Raw genomic sequence first — 20,519 nt, 5'->3', positions numbered from 1 at the left:
TTACATTAGATTCCTCTTTTTTGAACCACCGACTTGCAAAAACAGAGCTCTGGAAATTTCAAGTTAAAATGTCGAAATAAAACTGTTTACTGGCTTGCCCACATAAGACATAAATCATTACTAATGATGAAAATGTGTTAATCTTAATTTACATGAGCTTGATGAAACACAGTCACATTATTGAACAAAAGCAGACATAAAAATAACCTTCTCCAGAGATAAGTATGTATTACATTGTGAATTCATACCTGCAATATGACAAATTGAGACACTTTTTACCTGCACACTAGTGTTGGTGTGACCCTGTCCAGTTCATGAGGCCACAGTCTCCTAGTTCCCACTGTGGTATAAAAGTGCTCATTCTAAAGTGTATACACAGTTCATGCCCAGATCAGTCATTCACTGAATGGTAAGGCATATCACATTAACTTAAAAAAAAAATCTATGGTGCATAGACAGTAATATTATAAAATCCCATTTGCCACCATAAAGATCTCTATTGATCTTTCATTTTCCTACAGCAAATGTTTCCCCAACCACATAAAGCTTGTTTATCACACACAAGCTCTGAAGCAAGTGAGAACTCAAAACTGCATCATTCAGGAAGAAAGCAAAAAAGGTGTATTCTGTGCAATATCCTGACATCCACTGCTACAGGATCAGTTCATATGCGTGTATTACCACTGTTGAGGTAATTGTAATGCCAAACCAAAATTAAGAGGTTTCTCTATAGATATCTATATGATGTTAATGGTGAAGAGATGTGTGCTGGGCTTTGTCCTTGCCCTGTCTGGGTCAGGGTGTTGAGGATTCTGGGTGAGGGCTCACTCCACTTGCATATTCCGCAACAGAAGCCCCTTTTTCACACCTCCCTGCAGCATCCTGGCACCAAGACTGGTGCCTGTGATCCCGTCACTGTAGAGAGACAGATGATGAACCAACGATGAGCGCACACACAAACCTGTGAGTGAATAAAATCACGTCCGCAATTGCTAGCAAATGGTTGTATTGGCATCACTGTATGTTGTCTGAAGTAAGCAACAGACCTTCTAAACCAGTTACATAGAAGAACATTACTATAGCTAGCTATAGATAGATGAGAAAAGCCTGCATTTAACAGTACAAGATGAAAAATGCACTGTAGTATCCAATATATTATCAATAGCAATTATGGCACACCTAACCCCAACCTGAAACAACTATAAGACATCAATACAGAGAGTGTTTGTTTCTTCACTGCTGCTTACATGGGGCTAAACTTCCTCCTCTTAGGATCAGGTGGTTCAGGTCCATCCACAAGTCTCTGAAACCAAAAAAAAGAGGACAATGAAATCAATCTGCACTCAATCAGCAACAAGCACAATTACCCTATGCAATGTTGTCACACTCCTATTGTCAGACCCTGAGGCTTGACCAACCTCTCTGCCTGCAGCTTCCTGCTGGGTCCTTCTCTGCTCCAAGTTTTGCTGAAGGCAGAAAGATAAAGAGGTGAAAGTTTAACAAAATAACAAGAGAAATGTCATTAGACCTTTGTCAAAATGGAACACCCTTTAGATGACAGATAGTAAAGAATGTATGAGTCAACAATTTAACAAAGTACAGGGAAAACAGACTGGCTCTTCAACCAGGAGATAACAGATGCTCCTTATCTATCATTTATGCAGTGTTTATATGCTGTAATTAGATTCAATCTGATAGTGTATCCACCTTATGTAGCTCAGAGAGCTGCTGGTGCCTGATAAGGGCCTCCTTACTGGGGAACTGTCTCCTACAAAGCAGACAGGCCAGTTTTACCCAGTCCGTCATTCTCCCCTCTTTCTCGTCTTTCTCGCCTCCTTCTTCTTCACTGTCAGTCTCTCCGCTGTAGGCTGGGACCAGACCCTGCTGTGGAGGAGGGGAACTCTACAAATGAAAGAGGGCACATAAGGTCAGGTGGTGATGAACAAATGGACACAGAGATAATAACCGTATGCTTGAGAAAAATACCCAAAAAATAATAAGGTAATATGAAGAAACCAGACTAAAACAGACACAGTGCATCATCACTGTGGCCATGTCCTTACTTCTGCACTTTGTCGGATCTGGTCCAGAAAAATCTGTGGCCGTTCAGACAGCGCCCCCTGCAGGACAAAAAAGTCAGAGGGAATACCAGGTCAGTTAATGAACCCTTTTCTCATGCTTATTACTTGCACTGCAGCAAGATAGATGGATATAGGAGCTTAAGCCTGAGTCTTCTGGCTGATGAACATTCTTTCCAATCACTATGATACCGTGCTGTTCTGAGCACACAGTATCATAGTGACAGCTAAGCATGTGTGTGTGCCATCACTTACCTTTTTCTCCAGAACAGCATAGCCTGCATCAGCACTAGCAGACTCTCGGCGGTCATCTAGGCGACTGTGGCCAGGTGCCCTCGTGTAACCAGGAGGCAGTGCTGTAGAGCCGACGGCAGGCGAGGAGGAGACAGAACGCATGTTCTCCTTCTGTCTATTGAGACTCTTAGCCCAGCGCTCCATATCTTTGGCAATCTATTAACACAAACACCAAGAAATATATGTTAGCTAGTTAAACTGACTCAGCAGAGGAACATTTACATTTTGTGAGTGCATCACCACATCATGCAATCCAACTTTTTTTGTTGAGAACATGTCAGCGTGTTAAATAAATATAGTCATTTTGGCCATAGTTTGTTCATTTTGTTTTTACTCTGAGGTATTATTGTTATTCTGTCAATTAACAGAGGTGTTGAATCACACATACTGATTTTTTGGTGTTCACCCTTTCACAGTTATACAAATGTCTAATCAAAAAAAAAAAAATAAAAATAGCAAAACAAAGAAAAAAGTAAAGACAGAGGTTAGCTTTAAAATTCACAGGTCAATTAATTTTTCTGTGCACTGTGAGTACTTGAATTTGTATCCAGTATGCAGCGCACCTGTTGAGCAGTTTTACTCTTGGGCTTGTCTTTTTTCTCCTTGCCGCCAGGGGTAGCAAACAGTAAGTCTGAAGGGGTGGTGCTATCACTCATGGAAGCCCCTTCGGCGTTTGACTGGCTGGCAGCAGGAATGTAGGTGTGTTTCTCTCCATCCCAGTACATATACTGCTGAGTGTGAGGGTTGTAGTAGTACTGCAAAGAGGAAGAACACACATTGAAATGCTGAGGAAGAGGACACATTCAGAAAGGTCTTTCAGAGAGTGCTGGCTTGACATTTAGATAGTAGTACATTCACCACTCTTTACCTGGGAGTTAGGATCATAGTAGAGTCCTGTGAGTGGGTCGTAATAGTAGCCAGAGCTTTCATCATACTGGTATGTGGACACATCTGGCACAGCTACAGTTAAAGAGACAGAATATTTGCTTCAAGGTCAGAGACCAAATTTAAAACACTGAAGTAATTAACAAATACTTGACTGCTGATGGTGTTTGCATACACTGGTTGGGGCTAAACACCTCAAATAATGGGTAAGACTTAACACAGAGAGCCTTACGGTATTGCTGGAGCTCATGTTCAGTCCCTGGGGTAGCAGGTTGACTGGGAGCAGCTGGTTGTGGTTTTCCCACTATCTCAACCTGTGAAGAGACAGGGTTCTTAAAAACAAGAAGGTGGTGGTTGAAATAATCCAAGGAACAACAGTAGGCAACAGTAGTGTTGTACCTGTGTGGCTGGAATGGCGGTAGCTGTGGTGATGAGAGCAGTCTGTGTATGAGTGAGAGGCTGCTGCACGACCGCTGATCCAGATGTCACTGCCTCAGATGAAATGGCAGCTGCATGTGGACACACAAACATTCAGTTCAGGTCTAATTTACACAACTACACAGATGATAATGTGACACTAACCTGGGGCAGCTCCTCCTGTGTATGCCCCCATCAGGGCTGCTCCAGCACTGGGCAAAGCAGGAACCCTGGCATCTGCCTGTGCCTTAAAGGTTGTGCCATTTGGCCCAGAGTATTCACGCCCTTCCTGACTGTATGTTACTGCTGCCCCCTGCTGATACACTGCTGTATCTATACTCTGGGCTGCACCTGATCCGTTCTGAGCAGTCTGAAAAAAGTACAAATACAATCACAATTTGAAATTAAAGATGTGCTCCACCCATACTTTTTCTTTAATGCTGTAATGATAAGTTACTGAGAAAGGTCACCTGTGTGACAGCCCACTGTGCAGCAGCTATAGCTGTGCTGGCCACTGTAGCAGCACTGACTCTGCTTCCATCAGTCAGGAACACATCACTGGCATAGAGAAGAGGTACAGAGAGGGTTTCAGTGGTTTTAGATTGTCAGCTGGTAACCTACATTTCAACAGCTTTTCTTGTGATAAAAAAAAATACAACAGCCACTCTAAATTTAGGCTACTAATTTGTTTTAGATGGTCTTCTCCAAGGCTATTTCTGATCCACTTTATTCATATGACTGAATTTAATTTGAACTAACAATATGATTCCTTGTGCAATACCAATAACGTGCAGTGTGCTTGTGTTTCCTTTGCGGCCCAGTTTGGGTGTGTTGAGTGTTTACCGTTTGGAGCCTTTGGCATACTCCACCACAATGGCCTTTCCGTCAATAGAGAGAGCTGGCTGGAGAGCCTGCAAGATCTGGAGAAGCTGAGATGCCTCCTGTTAAAACGTACAGAGACCTGTGAGTTAACTATGGTTAATTGCCTGGGTCTACCTTTGTTTTGGATAAAGTTTAGTTCAAAATAATCAGTACACAACAATAACAAAATGTTTTGTTTACGGATTAATAAAACCTGAAGCTCAAATACATCTGTTTCTCACCACTATGGTAGAAAGCTGTAGGAAGGCAAATCCCCTGTTGAGATGTGTGTGCTTGTCCTTGATTAGGCGAATATTGGAGGGGGAGAGTGTGGCAAATGGAGCCAAAGCAGATAAGATGGCTTCCACTGAAGTATGAGGACCAAGGTTTCTAAGTATCAGAGCTGTTGAAGGAGGAAGTGAAATTATTAAATTTTCAAACCCACAATTTAACAATTCAGGTATCAGATAATATGCAGTTTTGTAAAACCAAGTATCCAAAGATGACTCCCACCCCTCCTAGTGTGCAAGCTAAGTTGACATTGAACATTATTTCAAAACATTGCAAAAGTACAAGAATTCACACTAAACAGTACTTTCAAAAACTGCACATAAACCAAATGAAATAAACAAAACATAAAAATAAAGTGGTTACATAAACAGTAAGTCTTTTTTGAACAAACAATATTGCCAAAGGGTGGAAAAATGTCAAGAGACTGGCTTACTGTCATTGGCAACATCTGCCTGCTGTGTGGCTTGTCCTGGGGTGACAGCAGGACCAGCAGAGTGATAGGGTGCTGGCAAGGGCAGTAAGCCTTGGGCTCCCTCTTTCTGAAGACCAACAGGCAAATCCCTCTGCAACTGGGGCAACTTCAGTTCAGCCTCTGGGGAAAGACAACATGCCATTTATATATTACTGCATGGTGAGAGAGCTTGTGCACTTGTAAGAGACAGAATAGTTAGGATATTTACAATACTTAAGTGAAACTTTACCTGATTTAGGAACACTGCATTTGAAGCACTTCTCTCTCCTTTTAAAGTTTTGCACACCACACTGTTGAAATGTTACATGAGTTCTTGTTAGAAGACTTCTTAAAAGAATAAGCCGCTACAGTCACTGATAGACATGCAAGCAATAGAAGCATACACATTTAGATGTCATGTCATGCAATGCAAACACACACACACACACACACACACACACAACCTTGTTGCAGAGCCAGTCCTCGTTGGCACGTGGTTTTGGGTCGCTGTAGTGCATTGACACCCTCTGTCCCAGAATCAAAAGCACTCCCTGAAAGAAAAGAGAGAGAGAGGGAGGGGGAACAAAGAATGATTATCAGCAATAATTAGGCCACACATGCCAGAGAAAGGCCTCATCTCACAAGAGATGAGAGAGAATGAAAGGGACGAGAAGGACAGAGAGAAAGAGAGAGTAGAACTGAGGTTGAAAGAAAGAGGACACCAGAGAATTGCAACCTTCAGCTTTAGGAAATTGGGACGGACTGAGATGGTGTATGTGTAGTATGTGGGTGTCCATTTTTAAGGACGCAGTGTGTTCTGTTCAATTGTGTCATCCCTCCCCCCTTAAGGGGAAACCTTTTCTCAGTTTGCCACACATCCCCATCCCATTGTCATCACCTTCGCCACCCAAATAGACAATAGCTCCATCCTAAAGACGTAATAATGGTAGATGACCCAGGTATGAAAGGTTCAACAACAAAAAAATGGAGTACTATATTCATTGTGATTCAACATACAATAGACCATGTGAGAAATTATGTTCATATTGTCAATACTGTCCCAGAGATGATACTGTAAACTTATGAGAGAGAGTGAGAACATGTCACTGAAGAAAGAGGAGCTTGTATTGGACAAATGAGCAAATGTGACTGGGAGGGTCCAGTTATGAAAACTATGTAGTTGGGGCCCAGAGAGACAAACATCAGCATGATGTAACATGAATTTGCCTGTTTGTGGAATTCTGTATAAACAGAAAAGAAAGTATAAAGATGTATCTATCTCACGGACAAAAATTATTTCTCCAGTCTGTGTGTCTGAAATGCACGTGTGCATATGACAGAGCAAGGTGTTACTGTATGTTTGTCCTGATATTAACCCATATGTCCCATTGTATGCATGTATATATGTGTATTTGTGTCTGTGTAGGGGAGAGTGACCTGGTTGGTCTCCATCCAGCGGGTGGCCTCCTGTATGAGATTAAACTCGACGAAGGCGAATCCTCGGCTCTGACCTGGACACCGCCCAGCGCCATGGTAACCGAACAACAACAACAACAACATAACAACAACGCAGTGAGGGGTTAGTGCTTCATGTACAGAGGAGAGAGAGACCCTGTATCAGCACTAATCAAATAAATCATTGCTTCCTCTCTCCCTTGGAAATAACGCAATTGACGGCCAGTTGGAGAGCCACTGTCAAATTCTCTGCAAGGGTGGGAGGACGCAATGTCAAGTATCTCAACAGGGTCAAGGAAAGAGGGGAGAGAGAGGGAGAATCCTACCCACTCATCAGTTTGAGTCTGAGCTCTTTAGCTTTGAATGACGAAGCACCCAGGCACCAACAGAACAGACACACTCACACACACATTCTTACACATATATCCACTACTTTAAGAGTCAGAATGCAGTCTGAACTATGTAGCACTGTGGTGGAATTATTCATTTTAAACGTTCCATATCCTGCCCATGCATTACTATAACTGACTTAAAACACATTATAAATTTTTAACCAACACTGGTATCACAGAGTGTAATCACATTTACATTTACTCATTTGGCAGTCGCTTTTAATCAAAGCGACTTACAAGTGAGGGACAACTCTAAAGCTTCAGTACATTAGGGTCATAAAAGGTTGTCATTTAAAACATTTAAAACTGAGTGACTTGTCTTAAAAACAGAGAAACAGTGATGTAGGAGTGAGAAAGACAGAGCAAGAGCAGGGGACTGTAAGTGTGCCCGAGTCAGATAGGCACACCTTACAGACAACCAGTGAGTTAGCGAAGGGTGAGGCCAGTGAGACAATGACCTTAATGGAGAACCTTTAGAAAAAGTCAAGCTTTTCTGAGTAGTATGGAAGGCACTCTCGTAGCTGAGAGGCAGCTGCAACACTTATATCCTGACAATCACACGCTCGAAAATAGCTACAATGACAAACGCAATCAAACACCTTCTGCTTCTGTTGCTCATTTCTCAGTCGACACTGTTAGTTTGTGAGCAATGTCCATCTACTCAGACACACCTTGCTTCAGGATGGATGAGGCAGAATCATGAAAGGGTAAAGACAATAAGAGAGCCAAAGTGAGAAGGAAAATTAAAGCCATGAAGTGAAAACTTATAACCTACAGCTGTATGCATGCATTCTTCCTTTAAAAGCAAGTACAGATAGACCTCTCCTTTGAAGCGTGCATGAATGTTTTGTTGCCCTGTGGGCGAAAGCGAGATTACAGACACCAGCAGACCAAAGAATCAAAGCAGGAATCTAAGCACAAGCCTGTATTTAAGTATATGAATATAAATATGTGTTCTTTGCATCAGCTATCCACTTCGCTGTCAAAGAGTGCAAGGAAAGACAGTGAGAGAGTAGGAAAAGGATAGGGACGACACTTATTAATAAGAGAGAGAAGACAGAGCAGATAAGAGAAAGTCACCTGAAAGGGAAATGAAAATGACAGAGCAGATTATGGATGAGTGTGACACAAAAGGAGAAGGAAAGAAAAAGAAAAAAAATCAGGGCAATGGACAAGTTCTCACCTGATGATTTGTTCCGCATAAGGCGAACCTCTCTAGGCTGGATTCCCTGCTCCTGAAGCTGTGCCCGGATCTATGAAAACAGAGGCATTACTGCTTTTTAAGTCTACTAAGACCTGTGCATCATCAGACCACTGTAGAGACAAACATAACCAGGAGACATACACTTACCTCATTGGCTGTGGCATTGGGTGGAAGCATGCGAAGCATTATGATGTTGCTGGGCCTCTGGTTGTGGTCTAGATCTGCACGGTAGTCCTGGTCCCTCTGATCCAACTCGTCAAGGGGCAAGTCAGGACCAGCACCCCCACAACCATGCTCCACTGACCCCACTGGAAAAGACTGTATAGAGCAGTCACAAATTAGCAAGAGGTGTCAACAACAAAATAAAACCATAGCAGCTCCATAAAGAGGATGAAATTGTTAGGGCTTACCCTCCTCTTCACCGTCCCACGAAGGAACCTGTCCTCTTCTCTCGGTCTGGCTGTATTGTACTCCATCTGTTCAGAATGAGCACCACCGTGACCCCAGTTGCCTTCCCTACTCCCTGAGTGAGGGGCACTATTGTCAGGGAAACCTCTTCCGCCTTTCCCTCGACCCCTTTCCTGCAGGCCAGTCCGTAACTGCTCAAACTCCCGCCTGGATCCCTCCTCCTCTCTCTGGAGCAAGGGAAGGGCTAGATCAGGCTGTGACTGAGAGCAAGGGGGCCACTGGAGCCCTTTCCCCTCATGTGCAATGTCCCCTCGACCATCACCTCTCTGGTGAAACCCAGGGTGATCTTGGAGACGACCTGGTGAGAAGTCAGGGGCAAGGAGTGACTGCTGGTCACGGACGTACGGTCGGTCCCCCTCTGCTCTGACTTCATATCCTGGTCCTGCCTCATCATCCTCTTGGCCGTAGTCTCGGTAGTCCATGTCCCGAAAGTTGTGATCGTTGTGGGTGTTGCCATAGCGACCTATACGGTCACCTCGCCCACCCCTGCTGACCATGACATATAATGTAAGGGAATGGTCCGACATATCTATACTTTTCGGAGGAAGAGTATAAAATGAAACGATAACTCACCTCCTCTCATAGTCCATGTCGATCCACTGACTCTGCTCCCTGTTTCTATGCTTTCTCTTGCTGGTTTCAAAGAGAAGTGATAATCACAGTCAGGTGTGCCTGCACACATACCTCGTCTTTTAAAAACACAAAATCTATAAGCAACTACTTTAATGATGACAGCCGAGGCTATCCAGGCTACAAGGCAGCGATGAGCACGGTGTGCATTGAACAGAGGTAGGTAGTGCTACCTCTTACCTGTGTCGCCAGGTTAGCTGCATATTTGTGGTGCCGCACAGACTTCTCTAACTTTAAAATGTTATCTACAGTCTCCGCTTTACATACTACTCACCAAAAGCAACAAATAGACAAACAGAGGCACAACCCAGCGCCACTAACTGCGTGTGCACAATGCACATGCTCAACCTTACTTTCCAAAAAGGAGTAATCAACAATGACGTGTGGCGGTCATCTCTGTTAGCGGACATGCTAGCTCTTTTAGCCTGAGGTTGGCTGGCTAGTCCAAGCAGAGTCGCTGCTCCCGGCAAACGGTTGTCGGTCGTTACAAACGCAACAACTGCGTTTGTATGTGAAATTGTAGAAACACTTACCCCTATTACATGCAACCGACGATAGCTCTTTAAATGTCACGCTGAAGCCCAAGTGAAAAGGGTGTTTTATTTCTCGAGGATCCAAGTGTAAAATGGCCACAGCGAGACAACATTCAAGTAGGCGGGGCTTATGCCTGACTCTGGTGTTTTGGTTGGTTCTTGGAGACCGAATACATTAATATGGAAGGTGATTGGACAAGACAAACAGGCCAACCCTAAACTAGTAGCTCATGCGTTTGTGTAGATATCTTCGTATCTTCATATTAGATATAAACGCAATCAGAATCAGATATTTAACAAGTCATGAGTGTTTTTATTGGGGGGGGGGTTAAATTAATTAAGGGAAATATGTTGTAATTTTTAATGAATGAATGGATCAAAGAACACAAATACCAAACGACAGAAAACCCTAATACCAGCTTTATTTGGAAAAAAAAATCCAGAAATCCCAATATGTCACAGTACAAAAAAAAAGCTCTAGCAGCCCACCCCCAAAACCTTCCAACCTTGCACCCCAAGCTTGACCTTCAATTAAATGAAATAATACTACGGTTACAATTTATCATTTAACTGACATAAGCTGATCATAACAGCAGGATTAAGTATAATGATTAAAAAATACTAAGAAAATTAGAGACATCAACAATAAAAAGTAGTATATAGTACAATAATGACAATATCATAAAAGGGGCGATGGGAAGAGTTGAGTAAAAGGCAAACTTGAAATACACATCATTAACATGTCCTTACAAGGCCTTGTAAGACATACAGTACATAATGGACATTAAAGTAATAAGGTAAGCCTATTATCTATATGAAAGAATATTCAACTTATCAACTACACCACTCGTGATTTGACCGACTGATTAACACAATCAAATGAATCTCTGGCATACACAAAAAAGGTCCTAAAAACTCATATGTTTAACCTGATTGTGCCTCTAGCTATAGTACAATATCTTCCAGTAAAGTGAAGGTTTCTATGTCACTCTGAGTAGCTGTTAATTCCATTACCCGTCTGAGCCATAAAACGTGGTCATCAGGGGTAACTTTGGCATGGAAACAAGGGGTTAGGTCGGTGACGCAGAAGGCTTTTCCATGCATACAGTACGTAGACACATATGTTAATACACACTCACACGAATATACACACATTCACTGCATGCAGACCTGCACTGGAAAAAACAAACCACCACAGAGTTGCGCGCACACACACACACACATACACACACAGAAGTTCAGGTTAAGTAATTCAGTATGGGAAAATATCTCATACAATCTAGTTTAGGCATACCCCTGCATAGCGCCTGAGTCAGAATATAGGCCTGAAGAAGCCAAGCCAATGACAGGGAGAAAGCATTCGCAAACGTGAAGTGTGGACATAACAAATGACAAAATAATACCCAATCAAGTTATGAATCCCTACCCCTCAACTTATTCTTCTTGACCACTGCTCTCAAGGCACTACATGTAGGCGATACTGTGTAAAATCCACTTAGACATGGTCTTAATTCAAAAGTATTTTATATTAATGTCTTTTTTTTCTCTCTCATATGCCCATTGTCTTTGGCCTGGTAAGGACCTTTTCTCTCTGCATTTCCATCATGGCACATTTTCAACCCGTTTACATCTACTCAACTTCAAATCACCCTCCCCACCCCCCACCCCCCCACACACAACCACCTGCCTCTCCAGACTTCTAGATCTGAAAGTTTTTGATAGACGCAAGCAAAATGGCACATAACCTAATGTGTAGACAAAGGACCGATGTGTAGAAGCCTATCAAGTCATTCCAGACCTTCTTTAATTTGCTGAGGATAACTGGGTGATCAGAAATTGAGCATCCACAAAACTGTTCTGGGCCCTCCCCAATATTCTCCCCTATGTCAAATCTCATTGGAAACTGCCCTCTCCATCTGTGCTTGAGGGCAGCTCCCTCTTCTTATCCCAGAGCCTATAACAGAAGGCAACCGGACTTCTTGCCACGTTTCTTGGCCTGCAGTGCTGCCCTAGTTGCCATCTCGAAGACTTCCCTCACACCATCTTTGGTTTTGGCAGAACACTCCTGGTAATTGTTGGCACCGATGCGGTTTGCCATATCTCTGCCCTCTTCACTTTTAACTGGCTCCTATAGACACATGTCAGAGAGAGATTTTCAATATTAAGATTTATACTGACAAGTGCACACATTCCAGCCTATTTTGAAAAAAAAAGAAGAAACAAACACAAACCTGTTTCATTTTGGCAAGCTCTCGTCTGGTGTGCTCATCATTGCGCAGATCTTTTTTATTGCCCACCAGGATGATGGGGACATTTGGACAGAAGTGTTTCACTTCAGGAGTCCACTTCTCTGGAATATTCTCTACAGTGAATAGAGGGGAAGAGAGCAGTAATTAGCAACATATATCAATTTCACAATCATAAGGTGTTCAATATGGAGTGGTGTGAGTGTTGTAGAGACAGTACCTAAACTGTCAGGGCTGTCTACGGAAAAGCACATGAGTATAACATCAGTGTCGGGGTAGGAGAGAGGCCTCAGTCTGTCATAGTCTTCCTGACCTGCTGTATCCCAAAGTGCTAGTTCTACCTGAAAAAACAGAGACAGAGTTACGTGAATGGAGAGTTGCAATGATAAAAGTTTGGAGTGTTAGATGTGTAAAGACAGCATTTGAGCATTTAAGTTACATGACTATACTGAACCATTTAACACTGTTCTCACTTTGGGCCATAAGAAATTACAAGAGGAATTTTTCTGTTTTTTTGGTGTTTTACAGATCAAACGATTAATCATAAAAATAATTGCAAGATTAAATGAAATGGAAATAATGGTTAATTATAGCCCTAATTTGAAGATGAGACTGTGATGAACATTTATCACCACTTTCTTATAAATCCCCCAATTAATCAAGAAAGTAGATCAATCATTAAAGAATACAGTTGTTACCAGCAAATGTTTGGCATTTTTGCTTAAAAATAACAAATAATTTTACACTGATTGACCAATGGTGATAAATGAGTAAAATTTAGTTGAGACTATAATTATTCAATTTGCTAGGGACTCATATCATCTCTTCAAGGACCCTGTGGGCAAGTCTGCAGCCAGTGTCTCGCAGTATGTCCCACCTGTTTTCCATCCACTTCAATGTCTGCCACATAGTTCTCAAAAACAGTGGGGACGTAGACCTCTGGGAACTGGTCCTTACTGAAGACGATGAGCAGACAGGTCTTACCACAAGCACCATCCCCAACTATCACCAACTTCTTTCTGATGGCTGCCATCCCTGAAAAAGAATCCAGAACAAGGTTATACTTAGATTATCAAGTCAAACTCTCCACTAAGAACACAGACCAACAACACATTACCAATAGTGTATTAATGCAAACAGGGAGAATCAGACGCTCAGACTTTCTGAGTTGAATGTGGTACAATACTTTGGTAGGTTTCATCAACAGTTCCTCCTGTTTAGCAGAAGTAACCCAAGACGACGTTAGTAACGCTTGCAGACCGGTCTCCTTAATATATTAGATTTTCACGAAAATATCCTGATGTACGACATTAATTTAAGCCAAAAAGTTCCGGCCGGCAAGCAGGGAGGCTGCCTCTGAAGTAGAGGGTGTAAACAGAGAACATTTCCGTGCTGTGTTCCCATTCCTCCTACAAGGCTGTGCAGTGTAGTCCGGGCCTGTCAAACAGCTAACATCAGCTAACAGCAAAGCTAACGGTGTTTCCCATGGTTTGGGTTACTGTCAGCCCAGGTGTTCTCTCTGAAATTATGACTACAGCGTTTATCGCACTACTGTGATACTTCCTTGACTAAAAGAAGAATCGGCTAAAAGTTTAAAAGCTATTGTCGAATAACATTACCGCTCGGTGTTTCTGTGTCCGCCTTTCTCCTCTTCCTGACCGACTGGAAAACTCCGCCCACCGCTCATACGCATGTGCGAAGTCACGTCATTCGTCGGCAAGCGGTGGAACGTTTATTTACGCGAACGTAAAACATGAAATATGAATACAGGTGGATTATTTATCATGCATCAATATATGGAACAGCAGCATACCCGAATGTAACTATTTCCATTTACTTGCTGTACGTACTGTGCTTGACTGCAATTTTCAGGTGCAGTAGTTAAAACTGTAGATAAAGTTAAAACTGTTAATAATAATTAACTGTTTATAATAGTAAAACTGTATATGGAGCGTATGTATAGTAGCCTGCTTAAAACTGTATGTAAACTGGCTAAAACATCTGCATTCTTATTAATAAAGTGATATTATCACAGGGGCTGATTTTCAGGAAAACAAGTTGCTACTTTTATTTATAACCAATAATTGTGTAGTTTTTCTTCAGTAGGATTTATAATTCAGGACTTTAATTGATGCATTGGTACTTTCAATTAATCTGAGTGCTTCTCTCACTACTGATAACAACAACATGGGTCTTAACTTAATTTGCAGTCAAATCATCACTTTTTCATTAGCCTTTTATTGATTATTTCAGATATCAGTAATGCAATACATTCAGCTGTGTAATTTGTCCATATGTACAATATATTTTTACATATTTTGTACAGACACAAATGTAAAAATAAAAAATATATACACACATTTATGAACATATATATATATATATATATATATATATATATATATATATATATATAAATTCAGAGAAAATATAGTCAATTTTTATATTTTCAAGTTTCAGGGTTAACTGTCCATGTGGAAGGAGATTAAGATAAAAAGCCAGCACAGGCTACAGATATTTACATATTAAAGTATATTTTCAGAAAACTGTAGCTTGAAATGTCATCAGAGAATTTGAACGATTCCTATATCGCAATTGAGTCATGAAATGTTGCCTTATTTCTATTCCAGCCAAGATTTATTTACTTACTTACTTAGTTACTTTCGGTTTGTTTTTGCAAGCATGAATCACAATTATCTTACATTAGGAGCTCTGTATCATGTGTTCGTGCACTGCTCACTCACTCCTGTGTGAGAACTAGGACACAGAGACTCTTAAGGCTACAGTCTGTCTGAGCTGTCTCTCACTGACACCCTTCAAAAACATCTTCATTATTTAGGGAGCCAAGGGGGTGTCACCTCCTCAAGCCCCCTTAAAGTGGGCATGGCCTCTCTCTCCTCCTCCTCAGAGTTCGTTTAAGGGCAACTCAGTGAGACTGAGAAGTTCATAGATGCCAGAGTTACAGCACTGCTGCTTCCATTTGTTTCTATGGACACTGGAGGTAAAGTTGCTCTGATTGGCTGCCTGACTCAGCCAGTCTGAGGTCTACTTCCTGACGGTGGCGGTGCTGTTGCTGCGCCGGTAGAACAGCACATAGGCTTGATTGGTCTGAAGCTGGTTCTCTGAGACTGGAGTCACACTGCAGGTGAATAGATGGAGAGTAATCACGAGAAACAGCTCCAAGTTTATATAGGAAGTGTGTCAATACAGATGATAGAACCCTTTTAAGAGACTAGACTGTGTCATGCAGTTGACAGGGCAATGGATATTAAACAAAAATAATCTGGGTTCAGGGTGAGTCTCACCTGGAGTCATTGTAGAAGCACCAACCATTTTCATCTGAACAGCAAGCTGTGTAGTGGCCCATGTTCACCGTCCCAGCATGGTTACATATTGCATATAAATCATACAGAACTGGGCCTGTGGGGACATACATGAACACAACAACTTACTTCTGTTCTTCAGAACCATGTTGTGCCAGTTTTCCAAGTTTGCATTTTATGGAATAATCTACCTGTTGCAAGAAATTGCCTTCATTTGTCACTTAATTTTATGGTATTTCCATTGATTGATTCATTTTAAATGTGTGATTCCTTGCTCTAGTGGCCCATCTTGCCATGGACCTGTTTTGTCCTGTAAATTCAATGGTTCAGGTACAGTTCCTCTGTAAACAAAAATGTCTCTTGCTTCTCTCAACTGTCAACTATGATAATGAAATGGCACAAAGCAAGCTTACAAAAAAATCTAGTCATTGTGTTCTCTGCTTCCTTTTGTCAAGATGAATTACTGTCACCCATGTATGGCTCCTTTTTCCTTTTAAAAAAGTAGTACCTTCACAAGTCCCACTCCAGCACATTGTATTTTCAACTTTTCATTGCATGCCCAGAAGAAATTTAAAGGCACACAGTCACACATATTGTTGACCCAAGCATGGCCATGGAAGGAGATAATGCCTGGATGGGGGAATAAATGGGAGATGGATGAATTGAGGGAACTGTTACCGCAGTCGACAGGTCCGTAAGGTCCGAGGTCCAGGTTAGTGAGCGGGAAGGACACATACACCGTGCTCTTACTGATAGACCACCGTGATGTCGTAAAACGATTCAGATCTGATTGAGGCTGTTAAGCATCATCATAACTTCCTGCATATAAAAATCACACTGTAATAATATTAAGACAGTGAGTAGAGCTGTTGCCAAGGATACGGATCACAATAACCTGGGGAAACCTCTGGATGGACAGCCGCTTGGTGCACTCTGTACGCCTGTTACACCTCTCACACATCTGAAAACACATATAAAGACACTATTATTTTTTTTGAATCAGCTCCTTAGTATAAGTGATAGGGTCCTAAATGAACATGTAATTTCCTGCGAAGGATAAAAGAGTTTTCAGAGTTTTTTTTTTTTTTTTTTTTAACTTTTTTTTGCTTGTGTCTTTTTTAGTCTTTTGGAGTAGGTGGAGCTAAACTGGAAAAAGGTTATGTCATGTGTGTCCATGCAGCAATCAACATTTAGCAACACTTGAGTCAAGATGTGATGACAGTGAGATTTGTTTGTTAATATTTCCTCTGTCAACTAAATGTGATCGAAACACGCCCACACAGTCCTGCAGAAACAGAATAGCTGCGTTTTTGAATCTTAAACTCTGAATAATAACAGCTAATAACTCTCTTTTTAAACTTTAACTTTGATCAGGGATTATTTAGTCATGAAAATTTAATCTTACAAAGAAGTAATTAGGAATTGGATCCAAGGTTTCAGGGGCTTTAAAAATGGCAACAAATTCAAGTAGTTATGACACATTTGTCCTACAGGAAATTAAACGTATCAGCTCTTCAGTATTTTTAACACGCAAGTTCATGTGAAAGTATTTGCCCTGCCTTTTGTCTTCTCTTGGTTTTGATAGCTAGTTTCCTTCCTCTTTTTAAATTGAACTGTTTGGCATAGGGTAGGACATTGTGTAATTTGTTGTTTGTTTGTTGTTGTATGTCTTTCACCATGATGTTTTAATTTTCCAACCAGTACACAAAAAGAAAAGAAACCCTTAATTACTCTTTTTGGAAGTCTATTTGGGTGTTATAGGAGACAAATCAGAGCAGGTACGTAATGTTATCTTACAGTTGAGATTTACTTCACGTTTTTTAACAAGCACATAATAACTTGAATGAATAAAATTCAAAGTACAGGTTTTTTGGACTAAACCTTTCCTAGCTCACACTGTCAGTCTGTATGAGTCTTAACCACAAAGATGCAGACACAATGATGTATCATAAACCACTGTTTTTGCACTTCCTGTGTGAACTTACTGGTGAATTCTCCTTGTCCAGTTTCTCCTCCTGAGAAAAAAGGTCCAGACACTCCCTCAGCGTCACCTCCCCTCCAGAGCTCCTCTTGGGGATGGGCAGCGACAGATCACAGAACACATCAAACGTGTTGGAGTAGTGGGAGCACACAGAGCAATGAAGCGAGCTCCGCAGCTGGCCCGAGAACAGGTCTGTCCCAGGAGAGACGTGGGTGACAGCGGCAAGAAACATTTAGTGGTTGCCCACATTGAACTTATATTTTAGATGATACTCATGGATGACTGCCACTGGATTGCTCTCCTCACCTACTATTCTGCTGTCATCTCTCTCTAAGTGCTTCTTCCACATGGCAACTGCCTCCTCTGAGAGTCTATAGGAGGATGAGAAATGAAGGAAATAGAGAAAACAAAATGTGGTCACAATATGGACATTTAAGTTTAAAAGATGGAATCTTTTCCACATAAACACACGCACCTAAATCTGGCATATTTCTGCTCGGGCTCCTTCCCTGTTCGTCGTACGTAGGGTCTGCGGTTGATTTCTGTGTGCAGTTTGTCCAACAGGAACCTGAGAAACTCCTGTGCATCCTGTTGACTGGGTTAAACACAGAGATAGAGAGATTTGTTAATGTCACTGATACGGGTAGCTACTTCTATACATGCCTCAACTATGAAACCAGAAAGCAGCATCCCTACTGGTGGCAAGGTAGAAAGTTAAGTGAAAATGTTCCCTTTTTTCTTGTCCTTGAAACAGTATAGACGTGGACTGCATATTACATTGCATATATAGCATACTGCTTGATTGTTTCTGAGTCTGCCTTCATAAATATACAAAGTCGTTAGTGTTTGCATTTGCACCGCAGTGATGTTGCCTGCACGTAGATGCAGTTAACCTTGAGAAAAAGAAATATTCCCACCTGTAACCACTGAAATGAGGCACAGCTTCTTTAAAAATACTGTAAAACTGTCGTGGATTTACAACTGTGTCTCCTTCATTTACATCCCAAAGGCCCGACAGCACCTGAGAGAAAGCTGGTACAAGGACAGACAAGGTGCAATGAGAAAATGGCAAAAACAAGATGGAGGGACATGGAAAGGAGAGAACATCAAGGAGAGAGGAGCATACCCTCCATGAGCTTAGCGTCCTCCTTGGAGAACTTCTCTGGCCTGTAGGACTTGAGGAGGCAGTAGTCCCGTAGGCCACGCGTGTGAGACAAACACTGGACCACTGCATTCAGGAAACACTAAAGTCGGAGGCAAAGTAAAGGGGGAAGGTGAGCGTGCTGATGCAAAAAAGAAAAAAAGAAAAAAAAAGTGGATTCTGGAAGGGTTCATCCTGCATCAACACTTACTGTGTTTCCTATGTTTCTAAGGCCAACCCTTCCACTTCCTATGCTGACCTCCTCCTTCTGCAAAATAAAGAGAGAACAGGAAGCTGATGAGCAGAACTACATACCTGTTACATCTGCAAGCACAGTATATGAGTGTGTGTATTCACATGTCCCTGAGTGCATGTGTGTCCTACTATTTGACCCCTGGCTGCGTCCTTATGGCATGTTACTGTCTGTCTGCCTTGACCCTGTCATGTCAGTGTGTGTGTGTGTATGTGTGTATAACATTGGTAGGACAGATTTAGCCTTCTTATCTCATTAGCATAACAAGAGAGGCTAAAAGGAGGTCAGACTCAAGCATTCATCCTATTAGTGACCAAGGAGTGCTGACAGGTGCTTAAACACGTGTGTGTTGATATGTACTCTCCATTAATTCCTTGATACGATTCCTTCGTCTGTGTTTATGTTTGGCTCACGAGTGTCCTGCAAATTCCACAGTAAGAGCAGTCTTTCAAGACCGTCAGGCTTGAAGGTTTGAGTATAAATGAATATTTATGCTGTGTTGTGTTGTGCTCACCTCATTGTCAGTGACCAGAAGCAGGCCCATCAATGAGGTGTAGAGGACAGACTGGGAGATGTCCGCCGTCTCTCTCTGGAGGCCGTTCTGAGACACCAGGGTTCGACACAGGGCCTCACAAGACCCCTCCACGTTGACACCACTAGCTCCAGGCATCCTTGTTTTTTCCTTACTGGTAAACCTCACAGGTGTCTACCAAAAGGGATTCTGAGACAGAGTTTTTGAAAGAAAATGCAAGCCAGGTGGTTTGAGTAATATGCACCACCTCAGCGTTTTCACACGCAGGGTCAAAGGTGAGCACATGGGCCGTCTGAAGGAGAGAGAGCGTCCCCTTTTTCAGAGAATGTAGTACGACGGAGTGCTATCCTTTTCTTCCAGGAAAATGACGAAGGATTGATGACGTCATTCACAACTGAGGGCAAAAGAACAGGATTAATTTGTGAATGGGCATCTCCTTAAGGTAAATCCTTGTCTTGAATAGACTGAGTTGATCCACACTGGCTCACAATTCTCTCTGGTAATTACAGCACCCAGAACAGCTCAGAAAGTTGTGGTCTGACAGAGACCTCAGTGAATCCATACATCATCATACTGCATCTTCTTGAGAGCACATAGTTACAAACAGAAGAAGTGTCCATTGATGAAGCTGTAAAACTAGGCTGAACTTACTTAAAAGACTCAATTATATAACCTGTATAACAGAACATGCCAATGTCACGAGCAAGGTATGTTCCCAAGATCTTATCGTGGTCAAATCTACACTTTGCGTTGCCGTTTAGTGGAGGCAAAGGCGTAAAATCTCGCAAACAAAGTTAGTTTGCAAATAATGCCTGACAAATATAGTAGCATTAGCAAATAAATAGAGCAGTTCGGACTCACCTGATCACTTGGTCACTCTATCTGTGGACAAACTGTCCCAACCAAACTGTTCCCATCACCTGCTGAGCTGTTAAAAATGCATAAGGGTACGTCTACTGTTTCACTGTGTGTCCGTAGGCTAGAACTGAAAGTCTACCTCTCTCCCCTGCCCTGTCACCGGTGTCAAAGGGAGAGAGTGAGAGAGAGAGGAGAAGAGAGGGAGGGAGGATAATCATCTCTAATC

General features: G+C 42.0%; 3 protein-coding genes across 3 annotated transcripts; all 3 read right to left on the bottom strand.

Annotated features, from left to right (window-relative positions):
* Window positions 1–63: 63 nt before the first annotated feature.
* Window positions 64–10,100, bottom strand: rbm10 (RNA binding motif protein 10). The gene is made up of 23 exons (XM_018668090.2): window positions 9,960–10,100; window positions 9,370–9,429; window positions 8,739–9,282; window positions 8,476–8,646; window positions 8,308–8,377; window positions 6,715–6,788; window positions 5,742–5,828; window positions 5,528–5,588; window positions 5,260–5,418; window positions 4,778–4,938; window positions 4,518–4,615; window positions 4,145–4,232; window positions 3,840–4,044; window positions 3,657–3,766; window positions 3,490–3,571; window positions 3,241–3,332; window positions 2,936–3,127; window positions 2,334–2,528; window positions 2,064–2,120; window positions 1,708–1,902; window positions 1,419–1,466; window positions 1,248–1,303; window positions 64–915 (listed from the first exon to the last, which is right to left on the bottom strand). Exons 2-23 carry the CDS (start codon window positions 9,384–9,386, stop codon window positions 825–827), a joined length of 2,853 nt encoding a protein of 950 aa, XP_018523606.1. The 5' UTR covers window positions 9,387–9,429; window positions 9,960–10,100; the 3' UTR covers window positions 64–824.
* A 264-nt stretch (window positions 10,101–10,364) lies between these two features.
* LOC108877880 (rho-related GTP-binding protein RhoA-C) lies at window positions 10,365–13,884 on the bottom strand. The gene is made up of 5 exons (XM_018668099.2): window positions 13,825–13,884; window positions 13,083–13,240; window positions 12,426–12,546; window positions 12,191–12,321; window positions 10,365–12,087 (listed from the first exon to the last, which is right to left on the bottom strand). The coding sequence occupies exons 2-5, from the start codon at window positions 13,236–13,238 to the stop codon at window positions 11,914–11,916; spliced, it is 582 nt and encodes a 193-aa protein (XP_018523615.1). The 5' UTR covers window positions 13,239–13,240; window positions 13,825–13,884; the 3' UTR covers window positions 10,365–11,913.
* A 559-nt stretch (window positions 13,885–14,443) lies between these two features.
* usp21 (ubiquitin specific peptidase 21) lies at window positions 14,444–20,437 on the bottom strand. Its single transcript, XM_018668095.2, has 11 exons — window positions 19,418–20,437; window positions 18,862–18,918; window positions 18,636–18,753; window positions 18,427–18,541; window positions 17,985–18,104; window positions 17,816–17,880; window positions 17,514–17,701; window positions 16,411–16,489; window positions 16,207–16,314; window positions 15,511–15,625; window positions 14,444–15,344 (listed from the first exon to the last, which is right to left on the bottom strand). The coding sequence occupies exons 1-11, from the start codon at window positions 19,571–19,573 to the stop codon at window positions 15,251–15,253; spliced, it is 1,215 nt and encodes a 404-aa protein (XP_018523611.1). The 5' UTR covers window positions 19,574–20,437; the 3' UTR covers window positions 14,444–15,250.
* Window positions 20,438–20,519: the final 82 nt, after the last annotated feature.

This window comes from Lates calcarifer, linkage group LG6, assembly GCF_001640805.2.
Source record: "Lates calcarifer isolate ASB-BC8 linkage group LG6, TLL_Latcal_v3, whole genome shotgun sequence".
Classification (NCBI taxonomy): domain Eukaryota; kingdom Metazoa; phylum Chordata; class Actinopteri; family Centropomidae; genus Lates; species Lates calcarifer.
The sequence above is the reverse complement of the archived record's forward strand: the minus strand, read 5'-3'. Positions and strand labels throughout refer to the sequence as shown.